General features: G+C 56.8%; 1 protein-coding gene across 5 annotated transcripts in view; it reads right to left on the reverse strand.

Annotated features, from left to right (window-relative positions):
- Positions 1 to 20,057, reverse strand: part of AHRR (aryl-hydrocarbon receptor repressor) — a 78,685-nt gene extending 58,628 nt beyond the window's left edge. For all 5 annotated transcript variants that reach the window (XM_045089464.1, XM_045089466.1, XM_045089467.1 and 2 more), the window contains exons 1-3: positions 19,930 to 20,057; positions 9,050 to 9,122; positions 1,121 to 1,302 (exon numbers count right to left, since the gene is read on the reverse strand). In XM_045089464.1, coding sequence (XP_044945399.1) covers positions 1,121 to 1,302; positions 9,050 to 9,111 — 244 coding nt within the window. In that variant the 5' untranslated portion in view covers positions 9,112 to 9,122; positions 19,930 to 20,057. The remainder of the gene's footprint in view (positions 1 to 1,120; positions 1,303 to 9,049; positions 9,123 to 19,929) is intronic.
- Positions 20,058 to 21,211: the final 1,154 nt, after the last annotated feature.

The following is a 21,211-nucleotide window of genomic DNA, read 5'->3' on the forward strand; positions in this document are numbered from 1 at the left end:
GAGCCCTCACACGCAGAGCAGGCTCTCTGAGGCCAGCTGCGGTCAGAGGGTCTGTAAGAGAAACGAAGGCCACGGTGGGGAGCCCGCTGCACGCACCAGGCAGAGTTCTCCACAGACCCTCACCTTCCCTCACAACGGTCTCCGGAGGAAGTCGGGGTTGAGGACAGGCTGAGTCCTCAGGAAAACTGCCCTCCCTCTCCTGGGGGCAACACAAAGCGGCTGAGTCACCCCTCACACACGTCTGGGTCCACAAGGAGTCCGGGCCTGGCCCGTCACATGGCCAGCCGCTCCCCGAGGTGTGGAGGTGGGGCACGCTGGGGTTCACGCCGGGGTTCACGCCGGCCCAGGGCCTCGGCCAGATGGCCTCACTGCAGCCCTAGGCATCTTGTTAGCGACGCGAAGCCATGCGGAGGTCGACCCCGCAGTCTCCAGGCAGAGACCGGACTCGGCTTGGCCGCAGCCCCCGCCCCTCCCCAGCGCCCCCCCCACTTCACTCATGCATTTTCCTGACTCCCAAAGACACGGAGTAGGTCATGATTTTGTAAGAAGTTCAGACTTCATTCGAGATGACGGCGACAGTCACAAGCTCTGAAGTAGGGTGGGGACAGTCCCTTTTCTCCCCCGGGACCTGAGCCAGCCCACAGGGAGAAGGCCCGGCCCAGAGCATCTGATGGAGGAGAGCCCCCCACACACAGTGGCAGCAAGGGTCTGACACGCCTGGCACCCCTTAGCAGAGGGGCTGGTCACAGCAGCCCCAGGACACGCGAAGCAACAACACAGGAGGTTGGCTGCCCGACAGCTACGCCGGCTAAAAGGGGAACGTGGCCTCCTGAGCTCAGTGCCGTGCTGCTGCCCCACGAACACGCACCTGGCCCTCCAAAGCCCCTCCCGCAGGGCCGCTCTGGCTCCTCAGCCTTCAGTGACCGCTCCTCTGACTGACCCCTGAAGACAGGGGTGCAAACTGGCCCGTCCCAACCAAGTGGGGGGACCCAGGTGAGTCCCAGGTGGGCACGGGTGACCCCCAGCTGGGAGCACGCGGGCACAGGTGACTCCCAGACACACACACATGGACACAGGAGATAACCAGACGGGCACACGTGGGCGCAGGCGAGAGACTCACCTTGGAAGAAGCTCTTCACGCGAAGGTAGCTGACGCTGAGACGCAGGACAGAAAGCTTGTCCAGCTTTGACACGATGTCGGGAGGGAGTGGCAGCAGGCTGGCCAGATGGTCCAGCTCGGCGTTGAGGCGGTCCCGGTGCCGCTTGGAAGGGTTTGACTTCTCGGCCCCCGTGGCTGGCCTCCTGTGGGGAAGCACGCACAGTCAGACTCGGGGCTCCCCACCAGCGTCCGTCCCCCGCGAGCTGCAAACCCGTCCCTAGAAGTGACCTTACAATGCAATCAGCTTCTAAATGAAAAAGGCACTGAGAAGGACAAAAGTCCCTGATGCTGGGACGCCTGTGGCTTGGTGGGCTGGACGCCCGCCTTCAGCTCAGGTGGTGGCCCTAGGGTCCTGGGATCGAGCCCCGCATCGGGCTCCCTGCTCAGCGGGAAGCCTGCTTCTCCCTCTCCCACCCCAAGATCCCGCTCGTCCTCTCTCTGTCTCTGACAAATAAATAAATACAAACATTTTAAAAAAGTCTCCTGACCCTGTGCACACGAGGTTGCGGGGGCCCCATCACCGAGAGGGGCGCTTCCGGAGTGGGCAGGCCTCACGGGAGCACGGCTGCGAGCCAGCTGTGTGGCTCCGGCAAACTTCCTGACCTCTCTGTGTGCACCTTCCCCGGAGCGGAGGAGGACCCTGGCCCCGGTTGCACGTGCTCAGCTTTAACCAATGACCTTGTTAGGACCTGCGGTGCTGGTGCGACCAGCCCCTCGGGCCGCAGGGCAGAAAGGGTCGGAGGAAAGAGCCATCGCGGAGGACGCCTGGGCGCCGTCCTGCCCGCCCCACTCGCCCATCGGAGGCCGTGAGGTCATGGGCTGTGCCGGGGGGGGGGGGCGGCTGGAGCCCTGGGTCCCACGACCAAGCCACTCTCCCCCACAGGGGAATTCCCCTGGCCCCGGTTTCCCTGCCCACCACCCCCTCACGGAACAGAGCTGACCCCAGACCCCAGCCGCTTCCCAGTGACCTCCCTCATCCGCCTGTCTGAGGCCCCGGGATGACAGTCTCCTTCGTCTACAGGCCCTTCGTAAACATTACGCACACAAAAGCATCTGAAGCCAAATGAGTCGGGTCCAGTAGCTGGCATGGGGAGGGCCGCCGGCAGGCTCGGGAACGGGCCGGCCTGGCTCCCAGGGCCATCCCTCCCTGGGGCACGGCACCTGGCTGGCGTGAGGGCTCCTGCTGCTTCTAGGGGCTGGAGTGTCTTCTGGCCGAAAATTCCTCCTTGTCATGAGGATGGAGAGGTCGAACAGTCTGTCTGTCAGGAGACCCCAAGCACAAACCTGCTTTGCAGAGTCTGAGGGCCCAGACCACAGAAAGCACATGAAAGTCTGCCGCTCCGGCCCGAGGCCACATCTTTGTCCCTCTTTTCATTCCTGTTCTTGGTGTTTTTTTGTTGTTTTTTGTTTTTTAAAGATTTTATTTACTTGACAGAGAGAGATCACAAGTAGGCAGAGAGGCCGGCACAGAGAGGGGAAGCAGGCTCCCCGCTGAGCAGAGAGCCCGATGCGGGGCCCGATCCCAGGACCCTGAGATCATGACCTGAGCCGAAGGCAGAGGCTTAACCCACGGAGCCACCCAGGCGACCCCTTGGTTTTGTTCTTTTGAGGTATAATTCACATAACACTAACCATTTCAAAATGGACTTTCACAGTGTTGCGTAGCCACAACTCTAGCAAGTCCAAACCATTCCATTGCCCAAATAAACTCCTGCACCCACTCACCACCAGCCCCCGGAGACCCCCAGCGGCCGAACGTCTCCATGGTCGGCGGTCCCAGACTGTTCATGCACCTGGAGTCCCACAGTGGGAGACCGTTTGTGTCCGGCATCTTCCATGTACATCGTGTTTCTGGATCCACTGTGGTGTGACACTGGTTGGGACGTGGGTCCCCCTCCCGGCGGCACGGACAGACCGCACCGCACATCCCCGCTCCCCAGAGGACGGGCTCAGGGCACCGTCCAGAATGCCGCAGAGGCGCTCGAGCAAAGACTGTGTGTGAGCCCCCCCTGCTCTCAGGCTGCAGCAGCTGCCCACCGACACCCCGTGGTCCGGCTCCTCCGCGACACGCAGTTTTCCTTCTCCCACAGAGCGACTGTTTGCACAGGAGGGACAGCATCTCACCGCAGCCTCATCTGGGCTCCTCCGACGACCAGCAGTGCAGCGCGTCTTCCCACAGGTGTCTGTGCAGAAATGTCTACCAGAGTCTTCTGCCCTTTTTTTCACGGGTCGTCTTTTTCTTTTTCTTCTCTTCTCTTCTCCTTCCTCCCTCCCTTCTTTTAAAGATTCATTTACGTGACAGAGAGACACAGCGAGAGAGGGAGCACAGCAGGGGGAGTGGGAGAGGGAGAAGCAGGCTCCGCGCTAAGCAGGGAGCCCGACGCGGGGCTCCGTCCCAGGACCCTGGGACCGTGACCTGAGCCGAAGGCGGACGCTCCACCACTGGGCCCCCCAGGCCGCTCTGGGTTGTCTTCTTCGTGTCCGGTTATGGGGCCCTTTATCTTCCAGATGCAAGTCCTTGACCAGTGTGCTATGTACAGGTATTTTGCCCAGTCTTTCATTTTCCGCTGGGTTTCTTCCTTAATGAGGCACTTGCCTCGAATCCCTCATGCAGCCGGCCTCCGCGTAAACCGGCAGGAGTCCTGGGGACCAAGAGCATCTCCAGCAGGGCCGGCGCCTGCTGGTGGAAAGAGAGCCCCCGGCCCCGCCACCGCCAGTGAAAGACACCCAAGGTCTCCCCAGAGACAGGGCAGTACCCGGGGCAGGTGCGGGGTTCGGAGGGGGAGGCCACGGGAGATGGGCAGATGGCCCCCGCTGAAATGTCACGTCTGTGGAGGGCTGGGGGCGGGGGGAGCCTCCCTTTCAGCCTTGCCCGAGAGTGAGCTGAGTGGTTGTCCGTGCCGCCGGGAGGGGGACCCACGTCCCAACCAGTGTCACACCACAGTGGATCCAGAAACACGATGTACATGGAAGATGCCGGACACAACCACAACACAACCACTGACTGCTCCCCACCCCGACCCCACTCCCATGGGGCGCCTGCTGGAGGGTCGGGTGCTGGAAGGGCACCTTCAGAGTGTCTCGCGGCCCCGGCTGCCCCTGACGTGTCCCTATCAGCCCTCTCCCCGGCCCCAGGGGCCAGACCGGGAACCCTCCTACCCCAGGCACACGTGCAGGGGGAGCGCCCTGCCAGGCTGGCCTCAGGCACAGGCCCAGGGGCCCAAGGAGGAAGCGCCAAGTCCCTGGGCAGAGACTCAGCAGGAAGGGACAGGGGACAAGAGACCAGTGCCATCAGCAGCACGAGACAGCCGCCGCTGTCTCCGATGGAAGCAAAAGAGAAGACCTGGAAGAATGGGGGGGAGCTCCCCAACCGACCTCCTGGACAGGTTCAACGCACTCAGTTACAACGCCAGCAGGGCTTTTTCCCAGAAACTGACAGGCTCATCCTAAAAGGTACATGGAAGCACGAAGGACCAGGGAAGCCCATTGAAGAAGAACAATTAGAGGACTGTCCTTTTGATTTTAAGCTTTCTCTAAATCTACAACATTCAAGACGGCTTCGTGTTACGGGAAAGACAGAAGTCTACAGCAGGGACCAGAGCAGGGACTCTAGAAACAAACCCACTTATCTTTGGCCAACTCATTTGACAAAGACATCATGGAGTCCAATAGGGAAAGAAAGTCCTTTCAGGAAATGGGGCTGGTGAACCAGACGCCCATGAACGTAGGTGAGCACCAGGCCTCACCTCACACGACTCCCCAGAATCAACTCAAAGAGGGCCACAGACCTCAATCTATAGCCTCCTCTAAAACTTGACAGGAAAACACAAGACAGCATATTTGGGACCTCGGGACAGTCCCAGGACCCACAGAAGACACATCCACGCTCAAAGTCATAATAGAAAAAATTGATAAGTTGATCCTCATCAATATTATTAATGTCTTTTGAAAATCCCCACTGAGAACATGGGAAGGGGACTCCTGGTGCTCGTCTGCAGGTGTGCAGGATTCGATCTCACAGCTGGGAGCTCCAGCCCCAGCTTCCGAGTAGAGATTACTGAAAAAATAAACAAGATAGACAGCAAAATGAGAAGCGACGCCACAGACTGGGGGAAGTGTCCCTAATAGCTTATACCCAGAACACATGAAGAAGTACTACAATCCAACAAGAAAACAGAAACTCCAATATGAAGAAAGGCAAGTTATTTAAACAGACACTTCACCAGAGAAGAAATGGGGGTGATGAATCAGCCCACAAAGGACACGCAGCTCCGCTTGGGGCTCAGGAAGGGCAGATGGGAGCCTCGCGAGGCCGGGCCGCAGCCCACGGAGACACAGATGGCACAGAGGCTTGGAGAGCAGTGCAGTGGTTCCCCAAAAGTAACTGGCCTGTGCTGTCGAAGTCAAAAATCCCACCACACACAAAGCCTTGTCCATAAACGTTCACGGCACCTTCACTGGTACCGGCCCAAACCTGGGAGCCCGGAGTGTCGGCCCACTGGTGAGTGAGGTGGGGCGTCTGGACGCAGCTGCCCTGCTTGGCTGGAAATGGGAGCACACTCGGGGCACGCCAGCCGCCAGTGAATCTCAAGACCATGGTGCATGATTCCATTTATAGAAAACTCTGGAAACACAAAGCAGGCTACTGGACAGAGCACATCAGGGCTGCCTGGACAGAGGTGGAGGCAGGAACGGCACGCAGGACACTGGAGGTGCGGTTTGGGGTCGGGGATGTCCGTGGGGCTTGCACGTGTCACACCAGACTGTGCATATACGCACACCCAGTTCCAGCAAGGAGAAAAGTGAGAGCCACAAACCCCTCTGGAGCTCCTGGGGAGAGCAGGCAGACCCCCATGGGGCCTCCCCATGGCCTCCGTACCCAGCTCCCCAGCCCCCAAACGGGCCTCTCAGGAGAAGGGCTCCCAGCCAGGACCTGGCACTTGGGCATCTCCTCAGCCCATCGCTGACCCCTTCCAGGAGAGCAGACAGGCGTGCACAGACCTACCACACACCATCCGCAGAAGAGGACGGGGCCGACTGCAGCCCCACAGCCCTCGGGCTTGGCCAGACACATGGGCCACAGAGCAGCCAGTGCAGCCAGAGCTGGTGGGGAGGGCTCAGGTCCCAGGTGCAAACAGACATCAAAACCAACTCGTCCGGCCTCCAGTGTCCCTAAAACATGTCCCGAGAGAGGTGTTCTGCTCCCAAGCACACAGCCGGCAGCTGCCCGCATGCGGACGGAGATGGCGGCCGTCAGGACACATAGACATGCCAGATGCCGCTCCCTGCTCCCGGTACGCAGAGCCAGTCCGAGTGCACGTGTTGGGCAGGTCCATCTGCAAACACCTAGCGATTGTCCAAGTGACCCCTGGTCTCTCGTTGGTGACCACCCACCCACCCAGTCCCCAGGCTAAACGGTCCAAGACCCTCCCCAACCAGCGAGGAAGAAAGCGACTGTTAACAGTATTAGGGACAAGCGGTGGTCGTGGGAAAAGAAGACACAGACCCTGACCACAAACCAGGAATATTCCAAGTGCTTGAAAGTTTAAAATATGTATTAGAGACCCAAAAAAGTTTAGAGAATGTACTGGAAATTCCTTCATAAGCTTATAGCAGAGAGAGCTTCCAAACTTTGATATAAGATTAATTAGCTACAAGGGAAATGATGAATAAATCAACCTCATAAAAATTAATTTTTCCACACAGCAAAGACCATGATAGGTAAAATCAAAACTGGAGGAAAGTGTTTGCAACAGATTCTCTAGTATAGAACCAGCCCTAAGACTCAAGGAGCACAAAAACACAAACAATTCAGTAGCGAAATGAGCAAAAGTGACCAACACTGTTTGCAGGAAAGGAAATCCAGATAGGGTTTTAACCTGACTTATGGGAAGAGCGCAAACTAAAATGATCCAAGTCTGAAATGCAGCGCGGGCACAGGGCAGGAAGGAGGCGTGTTCCAGCACAGCCAAGCACGCCCGGAATGTCCAGAGCTGGTGGCGCCCTCCCCGTGCCCGGTGCCCGCACCCCCGGACAGAGCAGCCCTGCGCGCGGGAAAGTCTGGGGGCCCGGGCGGGGCCGTGTTCAGCCTCTTGCAAGGCAAGGAAGAGCCGGCCGCGGCTCTGTGGGCCCTGGCAGGAGACACAAGTCTCCCAGGTCAGAGACCGGGGCTCATCGCTCACCCCACGGCAGGCGGTGTGCCCCTCTGTGTGTCTGTGTCATTCACTGTGTCCCCGAGTCCCAGGGGACTGACCCAGACAGCCCCGGGCAGGTGTGGCCCTGCAGGGTCTGCATCCCAGGAGTCCCAGGGCAGAAAGCCCCCACGGGCACGGTGAGCGGCAAACGAACCGCCCGAGGGAGAGGCCCCTCTTCCCCCAAGTTGCTCATCCAGATGCAGCCAGAGAGGCAGCGCAGGGAAGGTGGTCCCCACACAAACAGGCCGGCATGCGTGGCGCACACGGCGGACTGCTGCCCTGGGGGGAGCTCAGCCGCAAAATGATGTGGGCAGCTCTGGGCATCTGCGAAACGGTCTCACCGGGCGCTGCCGGACCGAAGGACAGCGGGCTGGACGCCGTCCCTGAACGGATGTCGTGTGTCCGGACCTGCTGCTTTCCGCAGGAGCCTCTCGGGACAGGGTCCTGCTGGGGCTCTGAGTTTTGAACCAGACGAGCATCAATAACTCAGATGAATTCCACCATAATAAATGCCTCAAAAACTCATTATCTCAGACCCTGTTCTTGGAGCAAACACAATGAAAGCAGGAACCGTAGCTCGCTCGCCCCAGAGGGTCCCGCACAGAGCATGGTGTGCCCTGAGGCCCGCGTGCTCTCCAGCGGGGACCTGTCCCGCACGCACGAGCAGCACTCCCTGGCCCCGGGCACAGATGCCCGCCGCTCTCCGCCACCCGCCTCAGTCTGGGTGGCACCACCACAGCGGCCCGCGGTGGCCCACGGCAGCCCACGGCGGCCGCATGACCCACTCAGGGACATGCCCACTTTCCGAGTCCCACCTCTCGAGCCCTCCCCACCATTGTCAGGTGGTGGCCGCCGTCCCAGACCTCTCGCAGAGCCGCGCTCCCCCAGGGTCGGGGAGGGCAGCCGGGGCCGCAGAGACGCAGGCCCGGCTTCAGTTGCCCCTGGAGGGTGCAGCCCACACATGGGGCCTTGCAGTCACGTGCGCTGGGCAGAGCTGCGTCTCACACACACGCAGAGGCCAACAGTGGGACTTGCTGCGGGACCCCCGCCAGAGGAGCCAGGAGCTGGGGCAGCCCCAGGGCACAGCAGGGGCATAGCAGGGGCACAGCAGAGCGGCCCCAAACCCTGTCCCGCCCGCCCCCACAGCAGACTGCACGCCCTAGTGTCCCACGTGCCCCTGGGCCAGCAGCGGGACCCTGTCTGGGGAGTGAGGGCCACCGGTCCCCCTCCCTACTTTGCAAGCCTTCTGGAGGCCCCCAGGCAGGGGTCAAAGCCGCACACTACGTGCCGCTTGCGAGTCCTCGAGGACAGGCTTCCCCCAGGCCGAGAGGGATGTGGCGCTCACTGAAAACCGTGCGGACGTCTCGGGCCCCCATGGGCACTTCTGGCCAGAGGCGTCCCTCCGCGCTGACCTCGCCGTCCAGTCCAAGTGGGGAAAGCGGCCCAGAGCCATCCGGAGAGGCACCGCAGGCTTGAGGGTGTGCAGGGAGCCTGCGGCCACAAACCCGGCTCCGCTGCTGTGGCCCCAGCCCCACGCGCCACTGGCGCACGACCTGCCCTCGCTCTCGGCGTCCCGGCAGGCGCTCCTCGCAAGGAGCAGAGACCGGCCCCTCCACGCGACCCTAACCTATCCCTAACCCTAACCCTAACCCCTCCACGCGACCGCGTAGCAAAAGCAGAAGACGGGATACTTTACTGTTTCTGAACGGGCTTCCGTCTCTTGCGGCCGGCGTACAGGCACTCCCCCGGCGGGATCATCGTCTCTGGCCCTGGGGAGGAGACGAGCGCACGCGGGTTACGTCCAGGAGGCCCCGGCCCGCACCGTCCCCAGACCCGCACCCACCACGGCGTCAGCCCCGGCCTGCTGTGCTCACCGGGGTCCCCCCACGGACTCCACAGCCGGGTCCCCCGGCCCGCATCAGCAACCGAACCAGGTGACCCGCAGAGCCCGCCTGTTGAACCCCGCACACCCTGTTTCCCTCAGCGGGAAGTTGCTGCAGGCTGCAGGGTGCAGGCAGCACGCACGGCCCCCGCCATGATGGCAGTGCCCCGGTGTCCAAGCCCGACCCGAGGACCCGAGTCACTGCACCCGTCTGGGGATCAGCGCTGGGCCCCCGCAGTCAGTTCTGAAAGAGCTTTCGGTAGAGAAATGGCCTGAGGTTGTCCTCAGGAGCCAGACACTGTTCCACGGGCGCCCACGAGACAGACACGCGGCCGCAGGGCCACAGAGCGGCTGCTGCATCAGGGCTCTGAGGGGGCTGTTCCTCAGGCGAGGGGCCACATGTGTCCTCACTCGGTGGCGTTTGTGGCGGGTCTTCTTCCTCTTCTCTGCCCTCCCCGGTAGGGCCCCGTACTTCGGAGCCAACAGGCTTCCTCTTTCGTGTGTAAAATCTCCCACTCAACTCCACGGCCTGGACTTTGCCCACAGCTGCCCAGAGCCCAGCTGAACACACCCTCCGGCCTCCACCAGCAGGACTGCACATGGCGCTGGGATCCAAGAGGAGGTCCCCATGAACCAGCCCAGGATCTGTGCCCTGAGGCTGGTAGGCTCACCCATCACCTTGGAGAGGGCACCAAAATCTTGATTTTTCCATGCAGGGAGGGTATATGAGCCCTCCCAAACATCCTACAGACCAGCGCGCAGTGACCACACACGGCCTGTCACCCGGCCAACAGACTTGCACTGGAGCTTAGGAGCCCTCACCTGGCCTCAGGAAGAGGGGGCGTCAACACAGAATGTCCACCCTGAGTGTGAAGAGCCACAGGAATATCGACGTAGGTCACGAATGTGCTTTAAATATAAGAAACACACCTTGAACATAAAGACCCAAGTAGGTAAAGTAAGTGGATAGGAAAACATGTGCCATGTAATCAGTAATCAAAAGAAGCTGGGGTCCTTATGAGCATATGAGACACAGTAGGCTTAAGAAAAAGGACTATAACCAGGGACAACAACATTCCTTTCTCAGTAATCAATAGAACAAGTAAACCAAAAATCAGGAAGGCTTTAGGATATGTAAACAGTCAAGACTTGAACTGACGGACATTTACAGAACACCCACTCAGCAGCAGCAGACCATGCATTCTTTGCACATGGAACATTCATCAGGATAGACCAAATGCTGGGACTTTGAACAATCCTCAACAAACTCAAAAGAATAGAAATCATACAAAGTATATTTTGTGACAATGATGTGATTATACTAGAAAGATATATGGAAGATGCCCAGATATTTGGAAAGCAATCCACTCCTAAACAACCATGGGTAAAAGAGAACATCTCAAAGAAATTTAAAGCACTTTGAACTGAATGAAAATGAAAATACAACATATCAGATTTTGTGGGACACAGCTGAGCAATACTTTGATGAAAGTGATATTATTAAACATTTATATGAGGGAAAAAAAAGATCTCAAATAATGTAAGCTTCAGGCGCCTGGGTGGTTCAGTGTGTTAAACCGCTGCCTTCGGCTCAGGTCATGATCTCAGGGTCCTGGGATCGAGTCCCGCATTGGGCTCTCTGCTCAGCAGGGAGCCTGCTTCCTCCCTCTCTCTCTCTGCCTGCCTCTCTGCCTACTTGTGATCTCTGTCTGTCAAATAAATAAATAAAATCTTTAAAAAAAAATAATGTAAGCTTCTACTTTAAGTAACTAGGAAAAGAGAAAATAAATTCAAATCAAGCAGAAGGATGGAAGTAATAAAGAAAAAAAAAATCAATGAAACTTTAAACAGAAAAGTAGAGAAAACTCAATGAACCAAAAGTCAGTTCTAGGAAAAGATTAATGGAATGGATAAACCTCTAGCCAGATCAAGAAATAGAGAAGACACAAATGACCAGGATCAGGAGTGAAAGAGGGGTCATCACTACAGATCCCACAGACATCAGAATGAAAATAAGAGTATACAACTATGAACTTACCTGTTTCCCCAAACTCCAAATCCATATGTTGAAGCCCTAATCCTCTAGTGGAGGCGGGGCCTTGAAGGAAGTGACTAAGGTTGCATGAGGTCATAAAAGCAGAGCCCTGATCTGTTAGAACTGTTGCCTTTATAAGAAGAGGAAGAGACACCAGGGCTGTCTCCTCACTATGCATATGGAGTCACTGCAAACCAAGAAGAGAGCTCTTGCTGGAAAGCAAATCAGCAGTGTTGGGAAGACGTGACCGCCACTTGACCTGTGAGCCGGGCGGGGTACTAGGAAGCTCTTCATCCCCCCTCCCCTCTCCTTGGATGTGGGCTCCACTCGCCTTTCCTGCTCCCAGCAGCTGCTCTAAGGACACAGTCTTGAGAAGTGCATGATACATGTGACTGAGCCTAGTTGAGGCCTCTTTATAGAGATGACTTTTCAGAGATGGCCAGAGGATGCTGGACCCACTCATCTTTCTGCCGCCTACGACAAGCCTCTGCATGTAATCTCTCGGCTTACTCAAACCGTCACCTTCCATGTTCTCGGTCTCTCCCTCCCTCCACAAACAGGGCCCGACCTCAGACCACACCTGAGAGAGCACCTGAGAAGCTCGTAAAACCAGCCAGCAAGTACCTGGTCTTGGACTTGCAGCCTCTGGAACTATGAGGAATAAATGTGTGTTGTTCAAGCCCCCAGTAGGAGCTTCTGTTGTGGTAGCCCAAACACAGAGACAAATACTAACCCCACAAATCCAATAATTTAGGCCAAATGGGCCAATTCCTTGAAAGACACAAACTACCCAATTTACTCAAGAAAAAAACCACAACTGTTTGATCCTATTTCTATTTCAATAATAAAAAACAAAATAAAACAAAAAACACTCAGGCCCAGAAGGTTTCAATGGTAAATTCTACCACTTTTAGAAAAAAAATAATAATACCAATTTTCTGCAACCTCTGGTAGAAAATTGAAAATACAATTTAAAAAATTGATAATTTGTTTATAAGTTCAGCATCACCCTGACCAAAAACCATACACTTCAAGAAAACTACAGACTGATATGTACCATGGACGCAATCAGGTCAGCAAACGTAGTCAGCAATACAAATAGGGCCAAACAGGACGGCGAGTGAGGGTTATCCAAGAATTCAAGGCCACTTCGACATCCAACAATTGGTCATTGCAATTCCCTACTTTAACAAACTAATGAAAAAATACATATGATCATCTCCTATATGCAAAAAAGTATTTGACAAAGAAAAGGATTTGAAGGGAGCTTAATTACCCCAATGCAGGGCTTCTACAGCAATACCTACTTGAGCGTCACACCTGACCACGAAAACCGAGCTCCTCCTGGAGCCCACAGACCCTTCATCCCGCTTCCCACTCAGCACCGTGTGCGTGTCCTCGACAGGGCAGCGAGATGAGGAAAAGCAGTGCCGTAACATTGGGGAGGGGAGACAGAACCCTGCTTACAGACAATGTGATTGTACCTACAGAAATCCCTGGAAGTTTACTAAGACAAATCTCTTACAGTAATTGAGGTCAGAAAGGTCGAAGGGTAAAAGAACAATATACAAAAGTCAAGTGTGTTTCTGGAGACCAGCCATGAGCCACCAGAACAAAGCGTTTTGAAAAGTAGTACCATTTACAGTAGCACCAAAATAAAACCGAAATTCTTCAGTATTTCAGTATACTATGTGTATAACTGGGGCTCCAAACAATAGAGGTGGCAGGAAAAACAAATTGGATAGAAATTTGTCCAAACATGGAAAACCCAAAAGACTCCACTCCAAAACTGCTAGAACTTGTACAGGAATTCAGTAAAGTGTCAGGATATAAAATCAATGCACAGAAATCAGTTGCATTTCTCTACACCAACAACAAGACAGAAGAAAGAGAAATTAAGGAGTCAATCCCATTTACAATTGCACCCCAAACCATAAGATACCTAGGAATAAACCTAACCAAAGAGGCACAGAATCTATATTCAGAAAACTATAAAGTACTCATGAAAGAAATTGAGGAAGACACAAAGAAATGGAAAAATGTTCCATGCTCCTGGATTGGAAGAACAAATATTGTGAAAATATCTATGCTACCTAAAGCAATCTACACATTTAATGCAATTCCTATCAAAGTACCATCCATCTTTTTCAAAGAAATGGAACAAATAATCCTAAAATTTATATGGAACCAGAAAAGACCTCGAATAGCCAAAGGGATATTGAAAAAGAAAGCCAAAGTTGGTGGCATCACAATTCCAGACTTCAAGCTCTATTACAAAGCTGTCATCATCAAGACAGCATGGTACTGGCACAAAAACAGACACAAAGATCAATGGAACAGAATAGAGAGCCCAGAAATAGACCCTCAACTCTATGGTCAACTAATCTTCGACAAAGCAGGAAAGAATGTCTAATGGAAAAAAGACAGCCTCTTCAATAAATGGTGTTGGGAAAATTGGACAGCAACATGCAGAAAAATGAAACTGGACCACTTCCTTACACCACACACGAAAATAGACTCAAAATGGATGAAGGACCTCAATGTGCGAAAGGAATCCATCAAAATCCTTGAGGAGAACACAGGCAGCAACCTCTTCGACCTCAGCCGCAGCAACATCTTCCTAGGAACATCGCCAAAGGCAAGGGAAGCAAGGGAAAAAATGAACTATTGGGATTTCATCCAGATCAAAAGCTTTTGCACAGCAAAGGAAACAGTTAACAAAATCAAAAGACAACTGACAGAATGGGAGAAGATATTTGCAAACGACATATCAGATAAAGGACTAGTGTCCAAAATCCATAAAGAACTTAGCAAACTCAACACCCAAAGAACAAATAATCCAATCAAGAAATGGGCAGAGGACATGAACAGACATTTCTGCAAAGAAGACATCCAGATGGCCAACAGACACATGAAAAAGTGCTCCATATCACTCGGCATCAGGGAAATACAAATCAAAACCACAATGAGATATCACCTCACACCAGTCAGAATGGCTAAAATCAACAAGTCAGGAAATGACAGATGCTGGCGAGGATGCAGAGAAAGGGGAACCCTCCTACACTGTTGGTGGGAATGCAAGCTGGTGCAGCCACTCTGGAAAACAGCATGGAGGTTCCTCAAAATGTTGAAAATAGAACTGCCCTATGACCCAGCAATTGCACTATTGGGTATTTACCCTAAAGATACAAATGTAGTGATCCAAAGGGACACATGCACCCGAATGTTTATAGCAGCAATGTCCACAATAGCCAAACTATGGAAAGAACCTAGATGTCCATCCACAGATGAATGGATCAAGAAGACGTGGTATATATACACAATGGAATACTATGCAGCCATCAAAAGAAATGAAATCTTGCCATTTGCGACAACATGGATGGAACTAGAGCGCATCATGCTTAGCGAAATAAGTCAAGCAGAGAAAGACAACTATCATATGATCTCCCTGATATGAGCAAGTGGTGATGCAACATGGGGGCTTAAGTGGGTAGAAGAAGAATCAATGAAACAAGATGGGATTGGGAGGGAGACAAACCATAAGTGACTCTTAATCTCACAAAACAAACTGAGGGTTGCTGGGGGGAGGGGGGTTGGGAGAAGGGGGGTGGGGTTATGGACATTGGGGAGGGTATGGGCTTTGGTGACTGCTGTGAAGTGTGTAAACCTGGCGATTCACAGACCTGTACCCCAGGGGATAAAAATATATGTTTATAAAAAATAAAAAATTTTTTAAAAAAATAAAGAAATTTGTCCAAACATAATGAAAACTGTAAACTTACAGATTCAAGAAGATCAATAAAGTCTCAGCACAGAAACATGAAATTGCAGCAAAGTCAGTCCTAATCAAGTTGCTCATAGCCGGGGCCTCCAGAACAATCATAAAAGTCACCACAGAAAACAGCCACCGGGTGCGCAGGGACACGGGCAGTATGACGGCAGCCGCCTCGTCGGGGAAGCACAGAGACGGCGGAGCCACGTCATAAAATTCCATACCCTGGGAACACAGCTTTCAAAACTGAAGGGCTGGAGAGTTTTCCAAACACACAAAAACTGAAAGACTGGCTCACCAGCTGACCCACGCTGTAAGACATGCGAAGGGGTGTCTTCAGGCCAGAGGAAAGTGATACCAGATGGTAACACGGGTCCACCAAAGGGAACGGGAGGCACAGGAAACAGAGCTGCTGGGTACAAACCCAGGGTCTGCTCTTACTGTTTAACTGTCTTTGAAAGACAGTTGTTTAAACAACGATGAGCACGTGTTGTGGGGTTTGTAACGTGTGTAGAGGTGAGGGGTATGGAAACTGTGGCACCTAGGCCAGGAGGGGGGACACGCAAGGGCCCGGTGGAAGGTTCCTCCCTGTTCACTGAGTGCTGTGATGGTGCTCAAAACTCGTGCCAAGTATCCAGGAGTAAGAAGCTTCTGATCCCAGGGCTCAGATGTGTCTTTCTTCCTGCTCCCCACTGCCAGAGGCTGACAGACTCAGTGACCTTCTACCCCCCCCCCCACCCCAGGGGCTGAACCATACCCTCTCCAAAGAGCCCGGAACCCCAGCCTTGGAGAGGGCTCCCCATTTCTAAGTGCACTCTTCCAGCTTGTTCTGCCGACCCTGGGGCGTCCTCCACAGTCTTCTCACCTTTATGGTCCATCTGCTGTTGGGTTAGTACTTCCTTATAGAAGTCCCTCAATTCAAACAAAAAATTAAGCTAAAAACACAAAAAGCTGATTTTTTTTTAAGCCTACCCGTGTCAGTGTTACGTACTAAGAAATGACACGTTGGGGACACACTGCACCATCTGAGAGCAGAGTGGGGTCTACACGAAACCGGACCGTTTGATACCGATACTGCATCTGTGCCACTCGATGAACAGGCTGGGCTCATTACAACCTCCTCTTCACTTTTGGTAAAGATTTGAAATTTTCCATAATAACAAGTTTTTTAAAAAAGCATAAAAAAGCAGCAAAATGTGGCATAAGAACAGAGACCCTATCATGCCGAGGCCATTCGATGGGGAAGAAGAATGTTGTCCCCAGACGGGTGAACGGACATCCCTGCCTCACACCGTATGAAAAATTAACCAAAATTACTTAAAGACCTTTGTGTGAGAGGTAAAATGATAAAACATGGGACTACACCTTCATGACCTTAAATTTGGCAAAAGATTCTTAGATGTGTCACTAAAGGCACAAATAAAAGACTTTTTAAAAAAAATCAGACTTCATCAAATTTTAAAACAGAAGACGTTGGCAAACCATGCGTCTGCTCAGTCTACTGCCCAAGACATACAAAGAATCCTGACGACCCAACAACAACAAAAAGAGAAACGGCCCAATGGAAAATGGTCAGAGGGCCTGAGCAGACATTTCCCCGCAGAAAACCTGCGAACGGTGACCGAGGCCCGGGAGCGCCTCGGTCCGCAAGCGCTGGGGAGACGCGATCAAACCCGCAGCGAGCGCGGCCGCTGCCCCCCAGGCCGGCTCAGGACAGAGCGAAGGCCAGCGACAGGCGCTGGTGAGGACGCGGAGCCCCCCGTGGCCCCGGGGCGACGGCGTGGCAGACCCCCGGAGAGGCAGACAGGGGCAGCCCAGCGGTCGCGCTCCTGGCCGTGCACCCAGAACTGAAAACACACGCTCGGCACCGTCGGTCACAGCAGCCGCGTGTCCACGACCGTGAGGCCGCCCGAGGGCGAGCATCGCTGGGGGGGCCCGGCCGGCGGCGCCCGCGCTGGTTCCCCATCGGCGGGGACCAGACAGCGGAAAGGTCAGCGGTCGCCAGGGCCGGGGAGGAAGGACCGGAACGACCGTCTCACCCGCAGGGAGCGTCAGTCCGGCGTGAAGGGGAAGTTCTGGACGCAGCGGGCCGGAGGCGCCCAGCTCTGGATATACTAAACGCACGCGCCGGACGGTACTTTAAAAGGCTAGTTGGAGCTGACGTGACTGCTCTGAGGGTAAACCCAGGACACAGATGTACTAATCGCAGGTGAAGTTTCTGGGGGGCTGAGAAAGGGAGTAGCAGGGGCAGCGGCGGGCGCGGACCGCAGCCGTCTGAGGGCACCTGCGCGCGGGAACAGACGCAGGCGGCAGCGGCAGCGGCGCGGCGGGCGGGGCGTTCCGAGCGGACGAGGATGGTGGGAAACGGCCGCTGAGCGCGTCGGTGTGCCAGACTGTCCGCATGCGTGTGCCGGACCCCCGGAGCACGCAGCAGGAGTCGGGGGCAGGAGAGCTCTGGGCCCTGGCAGGCGGGAGCAGGAACCCACGGAGAAATGCTTCCGCCTTCGCAGCCTCGTCCTGGGCCATGGCCGCCACACCTGCCCTGCTCTGGGCAGCCAGGCAGACCCTCGGTGGCTGCAGGCCGGGGAGCAAAGCCATCCCAGGCCTGGCCCCAGCTTAGGCCCCAGGAGGGGCTGGGCACGCAGCAACCTAGAGTCACGCGGGAGGTCGAAGGTGAAGGGGACCCCATCCCCAGCACCACCGTTCCCGGATGAGCCCTAAACCTGGAGCAGGGGTGGCATGGGGGCGGGCAGATGACAGAGAAGATGAGGAGGGGCCATTCCTGTCCCAGCTGACCCTGACCCCTTCACCGGAAGTCTCTCCCTCACGCAGGAACTGGCGCCGGCTGAGCCTGCATCGTGTGCCCACTCCACAGCCTCGCACCTTCTGCCCCACAAAACCAAGAAGTCCCTTGGTGTCTCCATCTCAGTGCTCAGTACAACCCTGGACACAGTTTATGGTCAGAAGCACCAAAGGCAGGTAAATAGTCACAGGTACCCCCACCGGGTGTGTGTGGAAGAGATCAAAGGGGCTGCGCATCGACCGGCACACACCACCACAGGCCTCGCTGGAAAACCAGTCTGGGTTCCGTGTGAGCTGAGGTTTCCGCCCTGGGAATCCAACAGACAGGTGGACATTACGGCGTTTTACCAAATACCTGTGCGTTCTCCTCAAAAAGATGAAGCCTCCATCGGAACAGACGGAATTCCTGGAAGCAGTGCCCCCTAGGACACAGGTCTCCGCCTCAGGTGCAGGCGGCAGACGCCCCATTGGGAAGTGAGGGCAGGGGACCCTCCACGCAGGGCTCCCGCAGCCTGCGGCTGGCCTGGGCCAGGGTCCCCCCTGCAACCACGGAGGGTGCTGGGCTAGGAGGCAGATGGGGACCTGCAGGCATGCGAGGGGCCCAGCAGGGGGGTTGGTGGCCCTCCCTTCCCCACTAAGCTCTAAGCTGACTGGGCTTCTCAGAGAAACCGGAGCTTTTACTTAGGAATCCTTCTCCAGGGGCTCCTGGGTGGCTCAGCTGGTTAAGCGTCTGACTCTGGATCTTGCTCAGGTCTTGACTTCAAGGTCATGAGTCTAAGGCCCCCGTGGGGCTCCGTGCTGGGCGTGGAGCATCTTTAATGGGCACGCACTGCTGTGGGACCACACCAGGGGTCTGAGTCCAAACTCCAACTCCGCCTCAGAGTTCTTGTGCCTAAATGAGGGGAAGGCCAGCCACGGGCTGCCGGAGCGCCGCCACAGGCGACGCGGCTTCCCATCAGAGGGCTGCACTGCCCGCTCACCACTCACCACGAGAGAGGCGGCCAGCTCATCGCCACGGGGTCTCCACCTAATGGCTGGTGCCAGGACTGCCACCGGGACGGGGCTCCCTTCCAGGGGCCTGCAGAAGCCTAATGGCGGACACTGGGTGGAGGTTGTCCAGGCTTAAGGGCCCGCCTCTACCAGAGACCGCCTGGAGCGCCCCCAGGGTGAGTCAGCAGCTGTCCGGGCCAGAAATCCAGGTACACAACTTTCAAGGACTCAGAGCTTGGGCACAGATGTCCTAGGCACACACTCACGTTCTGAACCCCTCAAGGACGGGCTGTGGCTGGTCAAACAGAGGCCATGTGTAGGTCACAGGGGCTACCCCCCTGTACCCCATGACATGATGATGCTGAAGGCCCACTGTACACTCCCAAAGAGGGAAGAAGCCTCCAGGGCCCTGGAAAAAGGCAGGAGGAAGGTCCCCAGGAAAGAGGTGCCCCAGACCTTTGATCTCTGGCCCTGACCGGTCACCAGTCCCGTGAGCAGCCCCTTCCCCAGCTGAGTCGCAGTGGGAACACCGGCCAGCAAGTCACGGATGGCCGGGGCCACTCACAGAGTCGCCAGGATCCGGGATTTGGGGCCACTCAAATTAAGACTTTGAGGCGGGGGAATAAAAAAGGGAACTTTCTTGGTGCCGCTAACTGAAACCAAGCGAATTCCTGGAACACGGGCCCTTCCGCCCTTCCCGAGTGTGAGAACCAAGCCTGGTGCTCCCCGCCGGGCAGGAGGGCGCCAGGCTGTGCGCCCCAGCCCCGGCCCCGGCCCTCCTCCGCCGGCCGCCCTGTGGAAGGCTCGGGGGCCCGTGCCGAGCCCCGCGCAGCATCTGCCCACGAAGTTTCTGAAGGACACCGGACCGAGGGCAGAACTAGCCCAGCGGGCCCAGGGCGGTGGGTCACAGGCAGGGGCTGGTGGGGAAGGGAGACACCGCGGGGCCAGGAGCGGTCGAGGCCGACCCGCTTCCCTCTTCCCCTTCTGGTTCTCAGGTGCGCACCCACCCGCCCGGCCCCGGCGCCCCGCGAGAGGGCCGCTGGCTGGAGCCCCTCGGCGGAGCGGGGGCCGGCGGGGCGCGCCGGGGACACTTACCCGGGCCGGCGGGGCGCGGAGGCTCAGGCGCACCCGCGGGACGAGCCCGCCCGGGCCGGGAGCTGTGGCGGCCCGGCTGCAGGCGCTCGCATCTCCGGGACCGGGACCCGCGGCGGCCGCGCACGGACCGCCCCACCCCGGCACGCGAGCCCGCCCCGCCCCGGGGCCGACCGAGCGCGGGAGGCGGCAGGGCGCGCGCGCATCCCCGCCCCGCGCTCCGGGCCGCCCTCCGGCTCTGCGTGCGCCTCGCGCGGGTCGCGCCGTGGCCCGTCGGGGCCCCGAGGGCTCTCCCACGGTCTGTCCGGCCCCGGCCGGCTGGTGCCCCTCGAGGTCCCGGGCTCCCCGGCACGCGCCCCACCCACCTGCGCCGGCAGAGGCCAAGTGCGCACCTGCCCGCGGGGCGGAGACGCGGCGCGCAGGCGGCCCGACCCAGTAGGTGATGGGAGCAGAGCGTCTCCCGCCGGCTCCAGTGGGGCTGTTGCGGAAATCGGAAGGAACACGAGGTTGTACGGGCTCGAAGATGCTATGACACGCTGACCCGGGGCTTCCCGGGACTCTCAGGGTCCACCAGACGGGCGCGCGGAGCGCACACCCTGCCCGGCAGACCCGCGGGGAGAGGCGCGGTCCTCCTCCCTGGACCTCTGGCGGCCGCTCCCTGTCCTCTAAGGCTCCGAGGGTCGTAGGGCCCGCCCCTGCTCCAGCAGGCGTGCTGGCCTGGAACCACCCCGACGCCCGCTGATCTTGGCCTCACAACCTGAGGTGTCCGCCCGACGCCTGAGCGATCCCGACCCGCTCCAGCGCCACAGTCCTCACCCGGGCCGCCATGGGGTCGCCTGACCCCCATCCCACGTGCAGGCCCCGGGTGGTCTCCGGGATCAGCCCCTCATGCAAGCCCCACCGCGCATCCCTGCAGCTAGTCCTGTAGGGGGCATTCCTGCGCCCACCAGACTCTGAGCAAAATCCTGTCTCCTCAGAAGCCCCCAGTATCTTTCTCTTCCTGGAGTCACTGATGTCCTCTGAATGAGCAAGCATGAGTGCCTCAGGATCTTTGCACTCACTGTCCCCTCAGGGAAATGCTCTTCTCTGGATGCTCACAGGAAGGCAAACTGTTTCTGTCAGAGAGAAGACCCACAGCAAACCAAGGCCACCACTGCCCATCTCCTCTGCCTGCTGTCTCCCTGGTGCACACCGCACCTGAAATCACTGCCGGGGACCAGGTAAACTCCCCAGGTCTGTTCACCTCTACCCAGGAAGAATACGGTGCCTACTGCAGAGAAGGCAC

This window comes from Mustela putorius, unplaced genomic scaffold (genome assembly GCF_011764305.1).
Source record: "Mustela putorius furo isolate JIRA1106 unplaced genomic scaffold, ASM1176430v1.1 tig00000107_pilon_pilon_pilon, whole genome shotgun sequence".
Taxonomy (NCBI): domain Eukaryota; kingdom Metazoa; phylum Chordata; class Mammalia; order Carnivora; family Mustelidae; genus Mustela; species Mustela putorius.